Genomic DNA, 24536 nt, shown 5'->3' with positions numbered 1-24536 from the left:
TATTTGCACTTATATTTCCTTACTTTGGAGTGTTATTGTAATCAGGCAAGTGGCTTTGAGCCCAAGATCAGCCATGATCTTATTGAATGGCAGAGCAGGCTCGAGGAGCCAAGTGGCCTATTCCTGCTCCTATTTCTTATTTCCGAATAGGGAAACTTATCTAAATGCCCCAGAAAAAGAAATGTAAAAATATCTCTTTCCCTTCTACTTCTCACGCGGGAGCACTTTTAGTGATTAAGGGACTCGGCGAACTTTCACCCGCAAATAAAAAGATCAGAACACAGGGAAGGAGCCTGCTGCCCGTTCAGTTTTGGACTTTGGCAAAAGGTGCCTACCCCTATGGGGGGGGGGGGGGGGTAGAATAAACGTGCGCCATCGCCATACAGAGGAGAAGCAGCGTCCCGCTGAACCTCAGACTGGAATCCTGACGACAGGCCCCCACTGGCAGATTCTAGAGGGCCGAGGGGTCCTCGCTGCCTGGCCGAAGCTCCACGGGGTCCCTCCGCCTCTCGCATCTCCTTCTACCCTGCCCTTGAACACCATGGCCTAGAATATCCAACAGGGCCGGATCCTGGCGGTTACGCCAGCAACGCACCTGCCTTGGAACTCCACCACTGGATCCTGCTGAAGTTTGCGGGATCGGGGAGAGATGGGGCCCTCCACAAGTGGGCTCTCAGTTATTTGGGGAGCACCGTGTTGGGACGACGACAACAACTTGTATTTATATAGCGCCTTTAACGTAGTAAAACGTCCCAAGGTGCTACACAGGAGTTTTTAAGACAAAAAAATGACACCGATCCACATAAGAATAAATTAGGGCAGGTGATCAAAAGCTTGGTCAAAGAGGTAGGTTTTAAGGAGCGTCTTAAAGGAGGAAAGAGAGGTAGAGAGGTGGCGAGGCGGAGAGGTTTAGGGAGGGAATTCCAGAGCTTAGGGCCGAGGCAACAGAAGGCACGGCCGCCAATGGTGGAGCAATTATAATCAGGGATGCTCAAGAGGGCCGAATTAGAGGGGCGCAGATATCTCGGGGGGGTTGTGGGGCTGAAGGAGATTACAGAGATAGGGAGGGGCGAGGCCATGGAGGGATTTGAAAACAAGGATGAGAGTTTGGAAATTGAGGCGTTGCTTAACCGGGAGCCAATGTAGGTCAGCGAGTGCAGGGGTAATGGGTGAACGGGACTTGGTGCGAGTTAGGACACGGGCAGCCAAGTTTTGGATGACCTCAAGTTTACGTAGGGTGGAATGTGGGAGACCAGCCAGGAGTGCGTTGGAATAGTCAAGTCTAGAGGTAACAAAGGCAGGGATGAGGGTTTCAGCAGTGGATGAGCTGAGACAAGGGCGGAGACGGGCGATGTTACGGAGGTGGAAGTAGGCGGTCTTTGTCATGCTGCGGATATGTGGTCGGAAGCTCATTTCAGGGTCAAATATGACACCAAGGTTGCGAACAGTGTGGTTCAGCCTCAGACAGTTGCCAGGGAGAGGGATGGAGTCGGTGGCTAGGGAACGGAGTTTGTGGCGGGGACTGAAAACAATGGCTTCGGTCTTCCCAATATTTAATTGGAGAAAATTTTTGCTCATCCAGAAATGTATGTCGGACAAGCAGTCTGACAACTTAGACCCCTGTATCCAAGACGCTGAGATTGCTTCTGGTAGGGGCAAGATGGCCCAGGGTGAGGGGGCATTATGGTACCAAGAACAAAATTGTTTTGCCCCTTGATCCGTGAGGGTCCAGGTCTCCAGTCTGGACTCCACCGCCCCCCACTTATGCTGGGATCGGGCTGGTACGTATCTTCAGACGAGGCCTATCTAAGTCCTGGCCGAGTTCGAAGCTGTCGTGGTGGGCTCACACCAGATTTACGAAGCGACTCTGCCCTAACAGTTTCGAAAATTCGGGGGTCTGTGCTGGAGCACACCCCAGCCTTCCTTTTAAATATAAGATTTGCCACTAGAGGGGCCTGCGTACTAAGATGTTCTGCCCAGCAACAGCTCCCTCATTGGCTGCAGCAGAATTACACAGAATTATGTACAATGTACAGCACAGAACTGGTCCCACTGGTCTGTGCCGGTGTCCATGCTGCACACCAGCCTCCTCCCACCCCTCTTCATCTCACCCCATCAACCTATCCTTCTATTCCTTTCTCCCTCATGTATTTATCCAGCTTCCCCTTAAATGCTTAGGGGGAAAAATTGGGTTGATTTGCGCCTCTCGTTAGCCCCGCAAGGGGCACTAACGGGGCGCAAAGTCCGAAGCGCCTGGGCGCGGCGCCGCTAATGCCTCCCATGAAATTCAGCGGGAGGTTAGCGGCGGCAGGGCGCCCCGGCCGCAAACTTGGGTTGCGCTCCCTGACCTATCGGCGGACAATGTGTCCGACAGGGTCGGGGGGGGGGGGGGGGGTTTGCAGCTACTTAAAGGGGCAGGTGTCGGGCAGCACTTTTTTTTCTTTGACCGACTGCCAGCACCTGCCCCCCTTCCCCTTTTATCGTCGGGGTGCCGGCCGCAATCACTCAGCTTCTTGAGTGCCGGGTGGTTTTTCACGGCATCCCGCTCCCCACCCGGTGGTCCAGCAGGGCCCCGGTGCGCGCAGCGCTAGGCCCTTCCCCTTTAATCAGGGGAGGGAGGCCTGCGATGACGTGGCACTACGTGCCGACGCGCTTGGCGCTCTTGCACGTAGCGCCGCGATCTTCAGTTGTAGCGCCCCAGGAAGGAGGTGGAGCGCTTCCTGCTTGGGGCGCTACAACTGAATTTTAGGTGAAGGGGCGCTAATTTTTTCGTGGCGCTAAAATTAGCGACATTAGCGCCCCAGAAGGGGGGCGACACCGAATTTTTCCCCCTTAGACTTGAGGGCTTGTTGGTTCAGTAGGCCTCTCTCAGATACTCGCTGTTTAAACAAGCAAGGCGGACATTTAAAGGGACTATTTGCGAATCTAATTACGGGGCCGTGGTAAATTAATGGGGTCAAGTGTACAGAGAAAATTATGGCCAAAAAAAAAACCCTTAAAAAAATAGTAGAATACTGAACTCACATTTAATATGAAACAGTTGAGTTCTTTCCCAGTGGCTCTGCGCTGGACCAGAGAGAGACGATAAATCCAGGCTTGATCCCCCACTCTATGCTGAGTGAGCTGATCTCAGCCAAGGCGTTGCCAACTTTAGATGCCGGTATTCCTGGAGATTTGATCATGTGACGTTTGATTGTATTCAATCACGTGACATTCGCCCACTCTGGGAGATGCTATTACATTTACCAGAGTTGAGTGTCTCAGCATCACCAAATGTCAAATAAAATATTTCAGTCTTTTTGTTTTGTAGAATACAGATGAGTCATAAAATAATTTACAAATCAAAGCAGGTCTGGGAAACCCATTTCCTCAGCTGTACTTGGGTTGGTGCCGAACCTGAATTCTCTATCAAGAGAGAACCTGCCACTGTTCCAAGTCTTTCTTTCAAATCCTTAATCTTGCACCCCCAGGGCTCCCCTCGGATTCCCAGAGCTCCCCTCGCACTCCCCGGGTCCCCCTCGCACCCCCAGGGCTCCCCTCGCACTCCCAGGGCTCCCCTCGCACTCCCAGGGCTCCCCTCGCACTCCCAGGGCTCCCTCTCGCACGCCCAGGACTCCCCTCGCACCCCCAGGGCTCCCCTCGCACCCCCAGGGCTCCCCTCGCACTCCCCGGGCTCCCCTCGCACTCCCCGGGCTCCCCTCGCACCCCCAGGGCTCCCCTCGCACCCCCAGGGCTCCCCTCGCACCCCCAGCACCCCCAGGGCTCCCCTCGCACCCCCAGGGCTCCCCTCGCACGCCCAGAGCTCCCCTCGCACGCCCCGGGCTCCCCTCGCACGCCCCTCGCACACCCAGGGCTCCCCTCGCACCCCCAGAGCTCCCCTCGCACCCCCAGGGCCCCCCTCGCACTCCACAGGCCCCCCTTGCATGCCCAGAGCTCCCTCTCGTACTCCCCGGGTCCCCCTCGCATTCCTCGTGTCTCTCTCACATTCCAAGTGTCAGCCGTGGCTCAGTGGGTAGCACTCTCGCCTTTGGGTCAGAAAGTTGTGGGTTCAAGTCCCACTCCAGAGACTTGAGCACAAAAATCCAGGCTGACACTCCAGTGCAGTACTGAGGGAGTGCTGCACTGTCGGAGGTGCCGTCTTTTGGATGAGACGTTAAACTGAGTCCCCGTCTGCTCTCTCAAGTGGACGTAAAAGATCCCACGGCACTATTTCGAAGAAGAACAGGTGAGTTGTCCTGGGGCCAATATTTATCCCTCAACCAACATAAAACAGATTATCTCGTCATTATCACATTGCTGTTTGTGGGACCTTGCTGTGCGCAAATTGGCTACTGCATTTCCCACATTACAACAGTGACTCTACTTCATTGGCTGTAAAGCACTTTGAGGCGTCCGGTGGTCGTGAAAGACGCTATAGAAATGCAAGTCTTTCTTTCGTGTCTCTCACACGCCCCGTGATTCACGCCATCACCATGTTTTTCACATGTTGGGCAAGGGTATCAAGGGTTACGGAACCAAGGCGGGTAGATGGAGTTAAGACACAGATCAGCTGTGATCTAACTGAATGGCGGAACAGGCTCAAGAGGCTGAATGGCCTCCTCCTGTTCCTACGTGTCAACTGAGTTAATGCAGTGAATCTGCCACTTTAAAAGGGGTAACCTTAGCTGGTGGGAAGGATGACGGGCTGTGTGTCAGCTCACAGAAATCTAACCCGTGACTACTAACAGCTTCATCTCAGAGAAGTCAAAAACGTTCCGTTCTGGGGACCGTACCTCAGGAAGGGTATATTGACCCTGCAGGGGGAGCAGTGCAGATTCCCCAGAATAATACCAGGGTTAAATTGTGAGAAAAGGTTGCAAATAATAGGCTTGAGGTCCAGGTGTTTAAACTGATTAAAGGATTTGATAGTTTCTCTGTATCGACCCTATCTTAAAAGAATCGTTTTTTTTTATTCATGGGATGTGGGCGTCGCTGGCAAGGCCAGCATTTATTGCCCATCCCTAATTGCCCTCGAGAAGGTGGTGGTGAGCCGCCTTCTTGATCCGCTGCAGTCCGTGTGGTGAAGGTACTCCCACGGTGATTATACTTTGACGTAGCGGTTCGGTATAACGGAGTGGCTCGCTAGGCTAATTCAGAGCGCAGCTAATAGTCAACACATTGCTGTGGGTCCGGACCAGGTAAGGATGGCAGATTTCCTTCCCTAAAGCGCATTAGTTTTTACGCCAATCCAGTAGTTTCATGGTCACCATTACTGATACAACCTCCGGATAAACCAAAGTTTCCTGTATGTCCGGAAACCTCGATCTAACGGCAGAAATCAGCAGCCGTTTTGGTTAGGTTTTTTTTCTTCTCCTAGCATTTTTTTTTTTTTTTTTTTAACAGTCAGGCTCTGGAAAGCGTCTCTGTAGCTTAGCAACAGCTTCAGAGACGCTTCCAAGGTACGGGCCGAGTGTTTATAAGCTGTTGCTAAGCAACAGTGTTTGTTGTCAGATACGGAGATGAAAACCTCCGTATCCTTCAACATTAGCGCTGGTCTATCCGGAAGTTTTGATAGATCGGCAGCACCTCGGTCCCGTCGGTGCCGGATATCGCGAAGTTTCCTGTACTAGCTTTTTATTCCAGATTTAATTAATTAACTGAATTTAAATTCCCACAGCTGCCGTCGTGGGATTTGAACTCATGTTTCTGGATCATTCGTTCCGGCCTCTGGATTACTAGTCCAGTAAAGTAATCACTATGTTACCATTCCCTAAAGAATCTTGTAAGACATAGTTTTAAAAATTAGGGTCGGGAGTGAAATCACTTTTTCCACACAAAAGGTAGTAGAAATCTGGAATTCTCTCCCCCAAAAGGTTGCGGATGACGGGGGTCAATTGGGGCTTTCAAGACTGAGATCGATTGATTTTTGTTGGGTCAGGGTATCAAGGGTTACGGAACCAAGGCGGGTAAATGGGGCTGAGGCGCAGATCAGCCGTGATCTAACTGAATGGTGGAACAGGCTCGAGGGGCCGAATGGCCGCTTCCTGTTCTTCTTGCCCTATGAGGAGACAGGGCAGATGGCGACAGCTCGCATTCGGCTAAACAGCTTTGGTTTCTGATCATATTTAACCGAGTCACAACAGTAAAACGAGCAACTGTTAAACGTGCATCTCTCATTTCACTTTCGACTCTCAGGGCCCAGTCAGCTTGCACAACAACAACAACTTGCATTTACATAGCGCCTTTAACATAGTAAAATGCCCCAAGGTGCTTCACAAGAGCGATTATCCAGAGCACAACTCGCCATCGAACTACATAAGGAGACATTAGGACAGGTGACCAAATACTTGGTCAAAGAGGAAGCTTTTGCAGGAGCATCTTGAAGGAGGAGGGAGAGGCGGAGAGGTTTAGGGAGGGACCTCCAGACCCTCGGAGGCTGAAGGCACGGCCGCCAATGGCGGAGCGATGAAAATCGGGGGATACGCAAGAGGCCAGAACTGGAGGAGCGCAGATATTTCGGAGGTTACAGAGATGGGGGGGGGGGGGGGGGGGGGGGCGGCGAGGGCATGGAGGGATTTGAAAACAAGGATGAGAATTTTAAAATTGAGGCGTTGCTGGACTGGGGCGCCACTGCCGGTCCTTGGCCATTGTAACTTGGGCCTCAGGTCACGAGGGAGCACGACCCACCTTCATTTTGCGATGTTGTTCTGCAAGGACTCTTTCTCTTCCAGCGCGGCCATTGCCAGCTTCAATTGCTCTTTGACTTGGCAGAGATCACGCTCCGTTCTGACCTTCATGACGCTTAACTCTATGTAAATATCATTGTACCTGTCTGTCGCATACTTCTTATCCTGCAAAAGAAATTCATTCACAAAAGTCACCATGGTCAAGATGGATGCAGGAATACTGCAGAGGGGTGCTGGCAGTGCAGTCCCGAGTCCGCTCGGGAAAGTGGTCAGACAGAGCGTGCTATGTTCAGCTTTAGCTGCACTCACCCACTGCATGGACTGAAGCTCATCTCGCAGGCACTGTGTCTCCTTCCTGAGGTTCTGCACTTCGTTCTCCTTGACCCGCAGCAACACCTGAGGACATGCACAGAGCGCCGTCAGTTCACAGGTCAGCCAGAAACGCCCGACAACGAGGCACCCCCCTTGAAAAACGGCCAGGTTAGAATTTCATTGCACAGGACGCCCAGAAATGAGTCAAGGACTGGAGTCCAATCGAGGGGTTCGGGTGGATTATATATAATCAATTCCCGGAGTGAGCTACAGGTTAGAAATTAGAGGTCATGTACAGTAGCACAATGAATACTTAGGCTCGGTGTCAAATTGTGTTTGATAACGCTCCTGCGAATTGCCGTGGGACATTTTACAACGTTAACGGCGCTGTATGGTTGTTGGCAAGTTGTTGTTGTTGAGTGAGTTATGGCTGAAATCGAATCGAGGTTGATGGTGTATAGATAGAAATAGCTGCAGAGCTCGGACAATGCACAGAACTCCCGCAGCACTACACTGGAGCGTCAGCCTAGATTATGCACTCGAGTCCGGGAGTGAGACCTGGGCCAGGGGCGAGAGTGTTACCCACACTGTCTGACATGAATCAGTCATTCATGAAAGAAAGAATTATGAAATAATACTGAGTGGCCTGCGGGTGGCGCTGTCCAGGGAGAGTATAAATATATAAAATACATATAAAAAAATATAAATATAAATACTCGGGCACAGGCCCAGCTTGTGCAGGAAATTCTTAACAGGAACTAGTGAAGGGCATAACTAGACCTCCATGTTGTAAAACATTTGATTAAAGCTTTGTTTAACGCTTAGACCAAGTGCCTAGTAGTTTTCTTACGTCACTGTCGACCCAAGTGTGATCGTGTTTCGTGATTAAGGTTTTCATCTTCAGCTAAGAAACCACCCAAATTAAAGCACAAACCCAGCACCGTAGCCAACACTTGCAATGGTAGAAACCCTACACCGAAGGAATCCTGCGTTCCACAGGTGTCTTTAGAGACACAACTGATAGCACGAGACTTCTCCGAGTGGCTTAGCGGTTAATCAAAGGTCATGGGCTTGAGTTCCACATGTTAAACTTTTATGGCTGCATATAGTCACACCGCTGTTTCCGGCCTGACCGGAGATAATTGGGTGACTGGCTCAGTGGGTAGCATTCTCATCTCTGAGTTAGAAGGTTGCGGGTTCGCAGTCCTACTTGAGCACATAATCCTGGATGGCACTCCCAGTGCTGTATTGAGGGAGTGCTGTATTGTCAGAGGTGACAATATCTAACGGATTGGGACGTTAAACCGAGGCCCCGTCTGCCCTCTCAGGTGGACGTAAAAGATCCCATGGCCACTATTTCGAAGAAGAGCAGGGGGCGTTCTCCTGGGGCCAATAGTTATCCCTCAATCAACATCAGCAAAACAGATTATCTGGTCATTATCACATTGCTGTTTGTGGGAGCTTGCTGTGCACAAATTGGCTGCCGCGTTTCCCACATTACAACAGTGACTACACTTCAAAAAGTACTTCATTGGCTGTAAAACACTTTGGGACGTCCTGAGGTTATGAAAGGCGCTATAGAAATGAAAGGTATCCTTTCCTTCTTTCGTTCTAATTTCCCTGCCAATCACGCCTGGAGACTGACCACACTGCTGTAAATGACTGGGATTGAGTTTAGGCACAGAGTTTGTATTATGTAAGTATTCCCCACTCACTGCATTTTGCTGGAGAAATAATCCTGCTTTTATCGGGAGACGTTGCTGTAGTTTTGGTCGGGAGTTCTGTTTGCTGCAGTTCAGAGACTCTTTTTAAATAGACTCTGTTTGCTGACTAAATAGACTCTGTTTGCTGTGAGCCCTGCCGTAAGTCCCGCCCCACCTCCAACTCACTGGCTGACACAGTGGCGTCAATAGACACTCTGAACATTTAAATACAGAGAACACGCAGAAAAAAAGGGATTGGGCAGCTCTAGTTGAAGAGTTAGTACCAGCACAGTGGGCTGAATGGCCTCCCTCCATATGTGCTGTAATTTCTATGATTTTAGGTCAGATTAATGAGATTCCACAATATAGACATACCTGAAAATGAGTTACAGGCTGGAGGGGTTCGGGTGGTTTATATATAGACTATTGTATATCTAGGAGTGGGTTACAGGCTGAAATTTAATCGAAGGGTTCGCGGGTTTATATAGAGAATAACAGATACCCGGGAGTGAGTTACAGGCTGGAATCTAATCGAAGGGTTCGGGTGGTTTATATAGAATATTCTATATCTGGGAATGGGATACAGGCTGGAATTTAATTGAGGGGTTCAACTGGTTTATGTATAGAACAACAGATACCCGGGAGTGAGATACAGGCTGGAATCTAATGAGCTGAATGAATAAATCTTGAAGAGTTTGTGAATCTCTGAATCCCGCGGCTGGTTTCCAGCCCGGATCTCATTCCTTTCTGTATTCATTTTCCATCTGTGCAGTTGTGGATGGGCATAGAGCACGGGCTCAGATACTTCGCACAGGGAGTGAGCGAGAGTCGTGCCGGGTGCGAGGCAGAGTCGCGCCGGGAGGGAGGGAGAGTCGCCCCAGGAGGGAGGGAGAGAGAGTCGCCCCGGGAGGGAGGGAAGGAGAGTCGCGCCGGGAGCGAGCGAGAGTCGCGCCGGGAGCGAGCGAGAGTCGCGCCGGGAGCGAGCGAAAGTCGCGCCGGGAGGGAGTTACAAAAGCAGCAGAATGAACTAGCTAAATTCTCAGCCGAGGCCCGGTCATTAAACGCAAGATGCCGGTCGAGAAAACTTCATGAGCCTGACAGTGGCAGGAGCTGGTTTAACACCATCGAGTAATCATTAACGGAATCGCCTCCGACCTGTCCCTGCGTTTCTGGTACAGCTGCTGAACTTTATTGCTGTTGCACTTTATAACATCATCCACAAATCAGCTTGGCTGAGCACTGGTGCCTCTTGTAGTGGATTGTGGGTTTAGTGGCCATAAATACAAAGTCAGTCACTAAAGGGGAATTCAGGAGCAGCCTCTTTCCTCAGAGAGCGGTCAGAATGTGGAACTCACTAACTCAGGAGGTAGTGGAGGCGAGGAGCATTTAAGGGGAAGCTAGATGAAGTAAGAGGGAGAAAGGAACAGTAGGATATGTTATAGGAACAGGAGGAGGCCATTCAGCCCCTCGAGCCCATTCTGCTATTCAACTAGATCATGGCTGATGTGCAGCTTAACTCTATCTACCCGCCTTGGTTCTGTAACCCTTAATACCCTTGCCTAACAAAAATCCATCAATCTCAGTTTTGACATTTTCAATTGACCTTGATAGGGTGAGATGAAGTAAGGTGGGAGGAGACTTGTGTGGAGCATAAACACCGAATGGCCTGTTTCTGTGCTGTAAAACTCTATGTAACTCTCTGTGCTGTAAACTCTTTGTAAGCGCCACTGCAGATTTGAGGCAATGCTGTGTTGCCAGAGCTTTCTGTCTGTGGAGACAGTCTGGACCACGTCCCATTACCACTGCAAAAGCCACTTTCCATAGATAAGCCTGCGGTCCCCATAGATTGGAAGCTGACCTTTTGCGGAACACCTCCGTTCAGTCTGTAAGGGTGACCCCGAGCTTCCGGTCGCCTGTCACTTTAATTCTCCGCTCCACTCCCACTCTGACCTCTCCGCCCTCGGCCTCTTACACTGTTCCAATGAAGCTCAACGTAAGCTCGAGGAACAGCACCTCACCTTTCAATTAGGCACTTTACAGCCTTCTGGACTCAACATAGAGTTCAACAATTTCAGACCATAACCTCTGCCCCTATCTCTTTTTTCCCATATATTTTTTTTCTCTCTCTCACAGGGCAGCTGTCAATCATTCTGCCAGTGCCATTTACACCTCATCTGGAGCCATCTTTTGTTTCTTAACTTGTCCCATTATCGTCTCCTTTTGCCCTGCACCATCCGAAGAATAAATAAGGAGAAAGTGTTTGCAGTGGCAGCAGGGTCGGTAACCAGAGGACACAGATTTAAGAACTGGAAGGCAAGATGAGGAGAATTTTTTTTTAACACAGCGAGTTGTGATCTGGAATGCGCTGCCTGAAAGGGCGGTGGAAGCAGATTCAATAGTAACCTTCAAAAGGGAATTGGATAAATACTTCAGAAGGAGAAATTTGCAGGGTTATGGAGAAAGAGCAGGGGGGGGTGGGACTAATTGGAGAGCTCTTTCAAAGAGCCGGCACGGGCATGATGGGCTGAATGGCCTCCTTCTCTTCTGTTCTAACCAGAGATAGTATGGAACGCCACTCTACACTCCGGATCTCTCCGACACCTGGTGATAGTGTACTCACATTAAAGCTGCTCATTAGAATTTATTCTAAGACATCATTTTTCTTTTATTGAAGCGAGAATAAATTAGCAGATAAAAATAAGAGTCCTCAATCATCACTGGTCCTTTATTAGTGAGACAAAGTAGCAAAGGATTTTGAGCCTCCTAGTCCTTTAATAATTCAGCCTGATTGGAGTCGCACCTCATCGGAGTGACGTGGATATGAAGCCTAACTCAGCGCGTTCAATATATTAACAGCCTGCCTGTTTCAAAGGCACCAAATTGAGGTTGAACCATATCTGTATTTAGCATTCCCAGGTCTGGAATAATGAAAAAATGCAATAGACTGTAAGTATAGACATTTCCATTCCCTGGGTGGGTTTTGCATCTTCTAACACTTATTTGGCATTAGAAATATCTCGGGTCCCCCCCCCACCGCCAAGTGGAAACGTACACCTGAGAAATTAATGCAACCCATTTGGATCCGGGGCCAGGTCATGAATAAAGTCCTCTTTGAAGAACAAAGTTCTCTCAGGACCGGCGGAATGCGATTAACTTCCACTCAGACCCTCGCACCAAGACAAAGGAATTCGTAACAGACACTAGGCTTTAGGGGTTGTCAACGTTCCAGGATTAGCCAGAAGAGATTTACTGGAATGGATGCCAAGGGTTGTAGTCCCTGGCATTTAGAAGATTAAGGGGTGATTTGATCAGAGTTTGAGAGATATTAAGGGGAACTGATAGGGTAGATAGAGAGAAACTATTTCCGCTGGTTGGGGAGTCTAAAAATTCTAGTCTAAAAATTAGAGCCAGACCTTTCAGGAGTGAAATTAGGAAACACTTCTACACACAAAGGGTGGTAGAAGTTTGGAACTCTCTTCCGCAAAAGGCAATTGATGCTGGATCAATTGTTAATTTTAAATCTGAGATTGATGGATTTTTGTTAACCAAAGGTATTAAGGGATATGGGGCAAAGGCAGGTATATGGAGTTAGGTCACAGATCAACCATGAGCTCATTCAATGGCGGAGCAGGCTCGAGGGGCTAAATGGCCGCCTCATGTTCCTATGTTTCTATGAGTATAGAGGAATAGAGATGTTCAAAATCATGAGGGGTCTAGACAGAGTAGAGAGAAACTGTTCCCATTGGCGGAAGGGTCGAGAACCAGATGACACAGATTTAAGGTGATTGGCAGAAGAACCAAAGGCGACATGAGGAAAACTTTTTTTATGCAGCGAGTGGTTACGATCTGGAATGCACTGCCTGAAAGGGTGGTGAAGGCAGACTCAATTGTGACTTTCAAAAGGGAGTTGGCCAAGTACCTGAAGGAAAAAATTTTGCAGGGCTACGGGGAAAGGGCGGGGGAGTGGGACTAACTGAAGTGCTCTTGCAGAGAGCTGGCACGGGCTCGATGGGCCGAATGGCCTCCTTCTGTGCTGTAACCATTCTATGATTCTATGGATGGAAGATTAATCCCCAGGACACTGCTGCAATCAACACCCGAGAGAAAAAATCACAGGGCACGGAGGTTTTCTCCCTTCATTTTCTTTGAACACTTCTGTTATTAATTATAAAAATATTGGAGATGTGGAGAAAGGCTGTTTGACTGGCAGGCAAGAATCCTCCATTTAGTTAATTAAGAGTCTGTTGGCTTTCCAATTGGCTGGGAAGGCGGGGCACCGCCTGATGGACGAGTCAGGCGACCAATGGCGGGAGCGTGGGGGCGGGGCGGTTGGAGGCAGGAGGTCATGTGATGAAACCTCCGGGAATACGCCCAACCAGAGTTGGCGAACCTGCACAGCCGCCATTTTAAAACCGTCTCAGCCCAGCTACTAATTCAGATCAAAAAATAGGCAACAGAAAAATTCTCGGAACTTGAAAGTGGATGGACCTCATTTGTTAGAGAGACATTTACACTGAGGCCCGTCACCTGTTCAGATTGCTACCAATGGACATTAAAGCTCCCATGGAACTATCTGAAGAGCAGGGAGACCTCCTGGTGTTTTGGCCAACATTTCGCCCTTCACCAAAAATTCATCTCATTGATGTTTGTGGGATCTTGCTGTGCCAAGATGGCTACCATGCTTGCTGATGTAACAACACTTACTGCTGTGTATTCATAGAATCATACAGCACAGAGGGAGGCCATTCGGCCCATCGTGCCGGCTCTTTGAGAGAGCTCTCCGATTAATCCCGCTCCCCCGCTCTTTCCCCATAGCCCTGCAAATTTTTCACCTTCAAGTATTTATCCAATTCCCTCTGACTCTGAGAGACATGATATACAGGAAACTTTCTGGTATCCGGCACGGACGGGACCGGCGTGGTGCCGGTTCATCAACAATTCCGGATAACCGAACGCTATAGTGAAAGATACGGAGCTCAGAGCTCCGTATAAAGCAACAAACCCTGTTGCTTCAAAACAATCGGCACAAGTTGCAAGCGTCTCTGTAGCTTAGCAACAACTTCAGCTACACCCTTGCACAGCAACAAATGGAGTAAAAAAAAGTAATAAAGTTACCTGAACCGACTCCTGAATTTTGCCGGTGGATAGAGCGTTCCGGTTATTTTGGGGCTGGTTAATCGAAAGTTTCCTGTAATGTGTTATAAATATGTCTATTTGCAATGTTTTTGCAGTGTGGAGTGATGGTTTAGTGATCTAGTCGGGAGGGACTATGGTGCACATTTAGAAGATGGATCTGCATAGCTCTGCCTGGTGCCTTCAAAGGCCCTTTGACCCAAGGCGCATCAGTCATCGGGTCATTACGATGGTGTTTTTAACCCTTTCGCACTGCTGGACTCTGTAACCCCAGTCTGTTTAAGCAGAAATACTCAAAAAGAGCATGAGGGAATTCAGAGATGTGGAGAGACTGGAGAAGCTGGGATTGTTCTCCTTAGAGCAGAGAAGGTTAAGGGGAGATTTAATAGAGGTGTTCAAAATTATGAGGAGTTTTGGTAGAGTAGAGAGGGAGAAACTGTTTCCACTGGCAGGAGGGTCGGTAACCAGAGGACACAGAATTAAAATAATTGTCAAAACAGCAATTTTGCCAATTTTTTTACGCAGTAAGTTACAATGATCTTGAATGCGCTGCCTGAAAGGGTGGTGGAAGCAGATTCAATAATAACTTTCAAAAGGGAATTGGATTTATACTTGAAAAGAAAAAATTTGCAGGTCTGTGGGGACAGAGCAGGGGAGTGGGACTAACTGGAGAGCTCTTTCTGAGAGCCGGCACAGGCACGATGGGCCGAATGGCCTCCCTCTGTGCTGTATGATTCTATGAATACACAACAGTGAGTGTTGTTACGTCAGCAAGCATGGTAGCCATCTTGGCACAGCAAGATCCCACAAACATCAATGAGATGAATTTTTGGTGAAGGACGAAATGTTGGCCAAAACACCAGGAGGTCTCCCTGCTCTTCAGATAGTTCCATGGGATCTTTAATGTCCATTGGTAGCAAGCTGAACAGGTGACGGGCCGAATGGCCTCCTTCTGTCTGATTCTATGACACTAGCTTGAAGAAAAAAAGGCAACTACTTATAAAAAGGAAAGAAAGAACTTGCCCTTTACAACTTCAGGACGTCACAAAGCGCTTTACAGCCAATGGCGGACTTTTTGAACTGTAGTTACTCTTGTAATGTAGAAAACAGGGCAGCCAAATTGTGCACAGTAAGGTTTCATAAACAGTAATGAGGTAAAGGATCATGTCATCTCGTTTGGGTGTTGATTGAGGGATAGATATTGGCCAGGACACCGGGGAGAACTCCCCCCTGCTCTTCTTCAAATAGTGCCGTGGGATCTTTTACATCCACCTGAGAGGGCAGACGGGGCCTCAGTTTAACGTCTCATCCAAAAGACGGCACCTCCGACAGTGCAGCACTCCCTCAGCACTGCACTGGAGTGTCAGCCTAGATTTTGTGCTGAGTGTCACTGGAGTGGGACTCGAACCCACAACCTTCTGACTCACAGGCAAGAGTGCTGCCCACTGAGCCACAGCTTGTTGGGGTACAGTACTGCAAGTGTCAGTTACCCTCTGGTCATTCTTTATGTATGAACTTAGACAGCAACTATCATCTGCTGACAGACAGCATCTGGAGCGCACTGCCCTGAAAGGGCGGTGGAAGCAGATTCAATAGTAACTTTCAAAAAGGGAATTGGATAAATACTTGAAGGCAAGAAAATTTGCAAGGCTATGGGGAAAGGGCAGGGGAGTGGGTCTAACTGGAGAACTCTTTCAGAGAGCCGGCACAGGCACAATGGGCTGAATGGCCTCCTTCTGTAATGTATGATTCTGGTATCGTTCTCTTGTCAAATGGTCTATGGTTCAATGAAAAGTGCACGTCGCCCCCGCACACCCCCCCCCATCCCCCTCCTGTCTTACCTCCAGTTCACAGGTATCTCTGCCACCTGTGACAGACGAATTCCCAATGTTGTCATGGGTCTTTCCTGTAACAAGCGCCCGTATTCGTGCAATCTCCTCGGACAACTGCCCATTCAGCTCCTGCAGAAGACAGGTAGAATGATCATAAATAGGACCCGAGTCAAACCCTCGGCGATAATTGGCCGGCTCACTGCTTGTACCCATGTGGGATCGGACAGCTCCTGAACTCCCAGATGTCACACCAAGATATTCAGGGTTACAATCCAACAATGAGATGTTAGAGGTGAGATAAACTCTGGATCAAGACATACCTACATAATAACAGTCACTGTTCATCCACTGTGAGTCACTTTGGGATACTTCGTCATGATAAAAGATTACATAAACACAAGTAGTATAATTAGTTGAACCATTCACTACATAGAATTGCAGTGGACCAAACCCCTCTCCATTCACTCCCATTGTATAGAATTGCAATGGACTAAATCTCTTCTCATTCAATTCTAATGTACAGAATCCCTGATCAACTCTCCGAAGGGGAGGTTTTCCTGGGTTGAAGAAAGAAGGAATGACCTTGCATTTCTATAGCCCCTTTCACGGCCTCAGGATGTCCCAAAGTGCTTTACAGCTAATGAAGTACTTTTTGAAGTGTAGTCACTGTTGTACTGTAGGAAACGCGGCAGCCAATTTGGGCACAGCAAGCTCCCACCAACAGCAATGTGACAAATGAACAGATAATCTGTTTTTAGTGATGTTGGTTGAGGGATAAATATTGGCCAGGACGAGGTTTCATGATCTCACAAGGTCAGCAAAAGTCAGTGTGTTGGCTGCAAGCTGCCGTTAAATGTGTGTTGTGTACAATTTGTAACTAGACCTATATTTACCCTAAAAGTGCATTCACAAATCTAAGACGTGCACTGAACGATCTGTAGCGACGACTTCACATGGAAGGCTCCAGTTAAATGGAGACTCATTCCTGTAATGCTTGCTTTCCCAGTGAAGCTTGTCCCTGTTGGAATTCCACAGATTTATACAATTTACATTTGGCCCAACAGGTCTATGCCGGTGTTTATGCTCCACACGAGCCTCCCACCGCTCCACTTAGAGTTATAGGGGGAGAAATTCAGTATTGCCCCATTTGGGGCGCAATTATCGGCTGGGCGCAAACTTTAGCGCCTGGCGCTAATTATCGCCTCCGACTGCAAACTTGGCTTTTATTGCCCCCGGAGGTGATTGGAGCGCTAAATCGGGTGCTTCACAACTGTCTTATGGCGCTAACGCCGAGGAGCGAGGCGCTACCTCAGAGCGCTGGCAAAGCTCATGTGATGTCAGTCAGCAATGGAACACCGACACAATTGCACCGGCCAGTTCTTAAAGGGGAGGGTCGATCCTGCTCTCCATCCACATCCTGCTCATTGCAGCCTTGAATCTCGGCCTGGAGAGACCTGTACATCAAATCTGCTGGAAAGAACAATGGAGAGGCCCAGGGAAAGAGCTCAGAGTGCAGCCCCCACAGTCTCTTCTAAATCGATACAAGGGCAAATCAAAATGAACCTGCAAAGTGCTGCTCAGTACCCAAAACTCCTTCACACAGCGTTGAATCTTTCCAGAAGTCTCTCTCTCTCTCAGAATGCGTGGTGCAAAAATATCACCAACAAAAAAAGGCAGGAAGCGGTCGCCTTTAAAAAGCGCTCCCCCAGTCCCTTCCTGACTACAAAACGTTTCCCTCAACCTGTCGTTGCTAGCGGCAGGCGGTAAGGCAGGGGGCGACACTCAATATCCGGTCCGGGGCGCTACCGGGGCATTGCACACTCAACTGACGCCACGATCTGCCGGCGCAGGAGATCGTGGCAGTAGTGTGTAGCGCCGCCGCAAAATGTCTAGTTAATTTCATGAGCGGCGCAAACATCGCCGCGCACGGGCACTAGTTGCTTTGCGTCCCATTAGCGCCCTCTTAAGGCGCTAACGGGAGGCGCAAACTAACTGAATTTTTCCCCCATAGCGTCATAACGGCACAGAAGGAGTCCATTCGGCCCAGTGAGTCCGTGCTGGCTCTCTGTAGAGCAATCCAGTCAGTCCCATTCCCCCGCTCTATCCCCGTAGCCCTGCAAGTTTATTTCCCTCAAGTGCCTATCCCGTCTCCCCTTGAAAACATTGAGTGTCTCCATTGGAAGCGAGTTCCAGGTCCTCACCACTCACTGTGTAAAAAAGTTTTCCTCATGGCCCCCTGTATCTCTTGCCCAAAACTTTAAATCTGTGTCCCCTGGTCCTTGTATCATCAACTAGTGGGAACAGCCTTTCCCCGTCTAGCCTATCCAAACCCGTCATAATCTTGTACACCTCTATCAAATCACCCCTCAACCTCCTTTGCTCTAATGAAAACAAATCCAGCTTCTCCAACCTCTCCTTGTAGCTAAGATCCCCCATCCCAAAACCATTCTGGTAAATCTCCTCTGCACCCTCTCAAGGGCCTTCATATCCTTCCTAAAGTGTGGTGACCAGAACTGGGTGCAATAATCCAGTTGTGGTCCAACCAGCGCTTTATAAAGGTTCAGCGTAACTTCTCTACTTTTCTACTCAATACCTCTATTTATGAAGCCACAGGGACCTATGCACATTAACTCCCAGGTCCCTCTGCCCCTGCACACTCTTTAAAACTGTGCCATTAAGTGTATATTGCCTCTCCCTGTTCCTTCTGCCAAAATGCATCACCTCACACTTCTCTGTATTAAATTCCATCTGCCACTTGTCTGCCCATTCTGCTAGCCTTTCTATGTCCTGCTGCAGTCGATTGGTATCATCCTCACTGTTTCCCACACCCCCAAGTTTGGTATCATCGGCAAATTTAGAAATTCTACTGTATTTCAATATCCAGGTCATTTATATATATCAAAAAAAGCAGTGGCCCCAGCACTGACCTTTGGGGGAACACCGCTGTCTACCATCCTCCAGTCTGAAAAACAGCCATTTACCACAACTCGCTGTTTTCTGTCCTTAAGCCAATTCCTTATCCAAGATGCCACTGACCCACCTATTCCATGGGCCTCAATTTTGTTAACCAGCCTTTTATGTGGTACTTTGTCAAACGCCTTCTGAAAATCCATGTAGACAACATCCATTGCATTCCCTTCATCAATCCTCCCGGTTACTTCATCAAAAAATTCAGTTAGATTAGTGAAACACAATCTGCCTTTTACAAATCCGTGTTGGCTCTCTCTTCATCTAACCCCATCAACATGGCCTTCTATTCCTTTCTCCCTCGTGTGTTTATCTAGCTTCCCTTGATCTATGCTGTTCACCTCAACCACTCCTTGTGGTACCGAGTTCCACATTCCAACCACTCTCTGGGTAAAGAAGTTTCCCCTGAATTACCTGTTGGATTTATTGGTGACTATCTTATATTTATCTTAATTTTGGTGTTTCCACAAGTGGAAATATCTTGTCTATGTCAACCCTATCAGGTCATTTCATAATTTTAAAGACCTCAATCAGGTCACCCCTCAGCCTTCTCTTTTCTAGAGAAAACAGCCCCAGTCTGTTTAGCCTTTCCCGATAGGTATAACCCCTCTGTTCTGCTAGCATCCTTGTAAATCTATTTTTGCACCCTCTCCAATGCCTGTATATCCTTTTTATAACATGGAGACCAGAACTGCACACAGTACTCCAAGTGTGGCCTAACCAGGGTTCGATACAGGTTTAACATAACTACTCTGCTTTACAATTCTATCCCTCTCGAGAAGTGAGGAGGATTCTCAAATAGTTTGCCAATTTAAACAGTCCGTAACGGACCTGTGAAGGGGCAGTGACCGGCGGCAGTTAAAAGCGGCGGCAGATTCAAATCGGCGGCAGTGCGAGGTGAGGCCCGATCAGAGCATCGGACCTGTGAAGGGGCAGTGACCGGCGGCAGTTAAAAGCGGCGGCAGATTCAAATCGGCGGCAGTGCGAGGTGAGGCCCGATCAGAGCATCGGACCTGTGAAGGGGCAGTGACCGGCGGCAGTTAAAAGCGGCGGCAGATTCAAATCGGCGGCAGTGCGAGGTGAGGCCCGATCAGAGCATCGGACCTGTGAAGGGGCAGTGACCGGCGGCAGTTAAAAGCGGCGGCAGATTCAAATCGGCGGCAGTGCGAGGTGAGGCACACCAAATCAACAGCAGAGGAGAGAGGTAAAAAGTAAACAGAGTGTGACGTCACCAGGGAGCAGGTAAGTGATTGGTTGGTGAGTATTTCTCTTTTTTAAACTTTAACTCTGTAGTTTATAGTTACTAGGGTCTTTTCTGGTGTAGCAGGGACTGTTGGTAGACTAAACAAGCGCCTTAGAGATATTTTTAATTGGTGGTAGTAAATTAATTTAAATTGAGTAAAGGGAAGGTCATGCCAGGTGAGCCCAGCCCCGTGATATGCTCCTCTTGCTCTATGTGGGAATTCAGGGACCCCGGTGCCCCTGATGACCACGTGTGCCAGAGATGCATCCATCTGCAGCTACTAGCAGACCGCATTGAGGCGCTGGAGCTGCGGGTGGATGGGTTGTTGAGCATTCACAATGCTGAGAGGGTCGTGGATAGCACGTTTAGTGAGTTGGTCACACCGCAGGGAAGGGCTGCACAGGAAGACAGGAAATGGGTGACCACCAGGCGGAGCAATAGAAGCAGGCAGGTAGTGCAGGAGACCCCTGTGACCATTCCCCTCTCAAACAAGTATACCGCTTTGGATACTGTTGGGGGGGATGACTCACCAGGGGAAGGCAGCAGCAGCCAACTTGCTGGCACTGGGGGTGCTCCTGCTGCCCAGGAAGGGGGGAAAAAGAGTGGGAGAGCAATAGTGGTAGGGGATTCTATAGTAAGGGGAACAGATAGGCGTTTCTGTGGCCGTAGACGTGAATCCAGGATGGTTTGTTGCCTCCCTGGTGCCAGGGTCAAGGATATCACTGAGCGGCTGCAGGGCATTCTGGAGGGGGAGGGTGAACAGCCAGAGGTCGTGGTCCACATTGGTACCAACGACATAGGTAAAAAGAGGGATGAGGTCCTGCAGCAAGAATTTAAGGAGCTAGGTGAAGGATTAAAGAGCAGGACCTCAAAGGTTGTAATCTCTGGATTACTCCCCGTGCCACGTGCTAGTGGGTATAGGAATAGGAAGATAGAACAGATGAATGCGTGGCTAAAGGGATGGTGCAGGGGGGAGGGCTTTAGTTTCCTGGATCACTGGGTCTGCTTCTGGGAAAGGTGGGACTTGTACAAGTCGGACGGTTTACACCTGAACCAGAGGGGAACCAATATCCTTGCGGGGAGGTTTGCTAGCACTGCTGGGGGGGGTTTAAACTAACTTGGCAGGGGGATGGGGTACAGAGTGGAGCTATAGTAGGGGGTGATTTACAGCCAAATACAGAGGAAAAAACAAGTCAGCTGGGAAGGCAGAGCAAATATGTGAAGGCAAAAGGGAATATGGCAGGGCTGGAAGGCATTTATTTTAATGCAAGGAGTCTTGCAAATAAGGCGGATGAACTGAAGTTGTTGTTGAACACATGGGAGTACGATATTGTTGCTATCACGGAGACATGGTTGAGGGAGGGTCAGGACTGGCAGCTCAATATTCCGGGGTATAGAATCTTCAGGCGAGACAGAGGGGGGTGTAAAAGGGGAGGGGGTGTTGCAATATTAATTAAGGAGTCAATTACTGCTGTAAGGAGGGACGATATATTAGCGGGTTCCTCTAATGAGGCCATATGGGTAGAACTTAAAAACAAAAAGGGGGCAAGCACTTTGCTGGGAGTGTACTATAGGCCCCCAAACAGTCAGGGGGAGATAGAGGAACAGATATGTAGGCAAATCTCAGAGAAGTGCGAAAATAATAGGGTAATAATAGTGGGGGATTTCAACTTCCCCAATATAAATTGGGATAGTCAGAGTGTGAAAGGCTTAGAGGGTGCAGAATTCTTAAAGTGCATCCAGGAGAGCTTTTTGAGCCAACATGTAGAAAGTCCTACAAGAGAGGGGGCGGTACTGGACCTAATCCTGGGGAATGTAGCCGGGCAAGTGGTGGAAGTATCAGTAGGAGAGCATTTTGGCGACAGTGACCATAATTCGGTGAGATTTAAGGTGGTCATGGAAAAAGACAAAGACGGCCCGGAAATAAGGGTTCTAAATTGGGGGAAGGCCGATTTTAATATGATAAGGCAGGATCTGGCCAAAGTAGACTGGGAGCAGCTACTTATAGGAAAATCCACATCAAAACAGTGGGAGACTTTCAGAAGGGAAATAGAGAGAGTACAGCGCCAACATGTTCCTGTAAAGGTCAAGGGTGGGACCAACAAGCAAAGGGAACCTTGGATGACAAGGGATATACAAAAATGCATTAGAAATAAAAGGGGGGCTTTTGGCAGTTACAAAAGACTAAAGACGGAAGAAGCCCTAGAGGAGTATAAAAAGTGCAGGGGCATACTTAAAAAAGAAATTAGGAGGGCGAGGAGGGGCCATGAAATAACACTGGCGAGCAAAATAAAGGAAAATCCTAAGATGTTTTATAAGTATATTAAGGGCAAGAGGATAACCAGGGAAAGGGTAGGGCCCATTAGGGACCAAAGTGGCAATCTGTGTGTAGAGCCAGATGATGTAGGCGGGGTTTTAAATGAATTTTTTGCATCTGTGTTCACTATGGAGAAAGACGATGCAGACATAGAAATCGGGCAAGGGGACTGTGACATACTTGAACATATTAGCATCGAGAGGGAGGAGGTGCTAGCGGTTTTAGCAGGCCAAAAAGTGGATAAATCCCCAGGCCCGGACGAGATGTATCCCAGGCTGCTGTGGGAGGCAAAGGAGGAGATTGCAGGGGCTCTGACACAAATTTTCAGAACCTCTCTGGCCACAGGGGATGTACCAGAGGACTGGAGAACAGCTAATGTAGTACCATTATACAAGAAGGGTAGCAGGGATAAACCAGGGAATTACAGGCCAGTGAGCCTAACATCTGTGGTAGGGAAATTATTGGAAAAAATTCTGAGGGACAAAATTAGTCTCCACTTGGAAAGGCAAGGATTAATCGGGGATAGTCAGCATGGCTTTGTCAAGGGTAAATCATGTCTGACAAATCTGATTGAATTTTTCGAGGGGGTGACTAGGGGGGTGGATGAGGGAAATGCTGTGGATGTGGTTTACATGGACTTCAGTAAAGCCTTTGACAAAGTCCCGCATAGGAGACTGGTCAAGAAGGTAAGAGCCCATGGGATCCAGGGTGCCTTGGCGCGTTGGATCCTAAACTGGCTGAGTGGCAGGAGGCAGAGGGTGATGGTCGAAGGTTGCTTTTGTGACTGGAAGCCTGTGTCCAGTGGGGTACCTCAGGGATCGGTGCTGGGTCCCTTGTTGTTTGTGATCTACATAAATGATTTGGATGAGAATGTAAAAGGTATGATCAGCAAGTTCGCAGATGACACGAAAATTGGTGGGGTGGTCAATTGCGAGGAGGAAAGCCTCAGGCTACAGGACGATATAAACGGGTTGGTCAGATGGGCGGAAAAGTGGCAAATGGAATTTAACCCTGAAAAGTGCGAGGTGATGCATTTTGGACGGACAAATAAGGCAAGGGAATACACAATGAGTGGTAGGACCCTAGGAAGTACAGAGGGTCAGAGGGACCTTGGTGTACATGTACATAGATCCCTGAAGGCAGCGGAACAGGTAGATAAGGTGGTTAAAAAGGCATATGGGATACTTGCCTTCATTAGCCGAGGCATAGAATATAAGAGCAGGGAGGTTATGATGGAGCTGTACAAAACGCTGGTGAGGCCACAGCTGGAGTACTGTGTGCAGTTCTGGTCGCCTCACTATAGGAAGGATGTGATTGCTTTGGAGAGGGTGCAGAGAAGATTCACCAGGATGTTACCTGGGATGGAGCGCCTCAGCTATGAAGAAAGACTAAACAGGCTGGGGTTGTTTTCCTTGGAGCAAAAAAGGCTGAGGGGGGACCTGATTGAGGTATACAAAATGATGAGGGGCATAGATAGGGTAGACAAAGAGGAACTTTTCCCCTTAGTAGGGGGGTCAATAACAAGGGGGCATAGATTCAGGGTAAGGGGCAGGAGATTTAGAGGGGATTTGAGGAGGAACTTTTTCACCCAGAGGGTGGTTGGAATGTGGAACTCAATGCCCAAAAGGGTGGTAGAGACAGGAACCCTCACAACATTCAAGAAGCATTTGGATGAGCACTTGGAATGCCAATGCATACAAGGCTATGGACCAAATGCTGGAAAATGGGATTAGACTGGACAGGGATGGATGGGCGGCGCAGACACGATGGGCCGAAGGGCCTCTTTCTGTGCTGTAAAACTCTATGACTATAACTGAGAAATAACAAACACCCTCGTGTCACCCCGGAAAAGATTGCGCCCAGTTCCCGAGAAGGGGGAGGAACAGCGGAAAGAGGAGGTCGAGTAAATCCCGGGGACCTGCTCCGTTAATGCTGTAGAGGACGGAGAGGTGGGAGATGCCTTGTAAGGAGCGCTTGTGGTCAATGGTTTTTCATTGAGGCACATACTCCGAGGAGCCCCTTAGACAGGCCTCACAGGAAGGAAAATGTTCAACAGTGTTTTGTGTTGTCATCTGAATCCTTGAGATAAGCTTATAGCCTCACTGCTCCAGTTCCGGGAGTCCATTACTCTATATTTATTTCGTGGCGGAAACAACACTGGCCACAGGCTGTAAACAGCTGCGACGTTTTGCACTTGTGAACTAACCTTTAGTGTCTGGTGGCAGCAGACACTATTTAAAACCCATCTAAAGAATCGCTTTACCTTCCGCCCAGTCCCGAGCTCCCAGCGTAAGCCAGCGGTGGGAGCTGTGGATTCTCTCTTCCCTCCCACATTTATAGCCTCTTTAATGTTACAGCACTGGT

General features: G+C 48.8%; 1 protein-coding gene across 1 annotated transcript in view; it reads right to left on the bottom strand.

Moving 5' to 3' along the window:
• Positions 1 to 24536, bottom strand: part of LOC147098983 (uncharacterized) — a 411709-nt gene that overhangs the window by 4273 nt on the left and 382900 nt on the right. The window contains exons 30-32 of the mRNA XM_085969501.1: positions 15655 to 15774; positions 6975 to 7061; positions 6667 to 6830 (exon numbers count right to left, since the gene is read on the bottom strand). Coding sequence (XP_085825627.1) covers positions 6669 to 6830; positions 6975 to 7061; positions 15655 to 15774 — 369 coding nt within the window. The 3' untranslated portion in view covers positions 6667 to 6668. The remainder of the gene's footprint in view (positions 1 to 6666; positions 6831 to 6974; positions 7062 to 15654; positions 15775 to 24536) is intronic.

The sequence above is a fragment of the Somniosus microcephalus genome, chromosome 28 (genome assembly GCF_052327205.1).
Source record: "Somniosus microcephalus isolate GS21.2 chromosome 28, FLI_Smic_1.0, whole genome shotgun sequence".
In the NCBI taxonomy this organism is placed as follows: Eukaryota; Metazoa; Chordata; class Chondrichthyes; order Squaliformes; family Somniosidae; genus Somniosus; species Somniosus microcephalus.
This window is presented reverse-complemented; position numbering and strand designations above follow the sequence as displayed.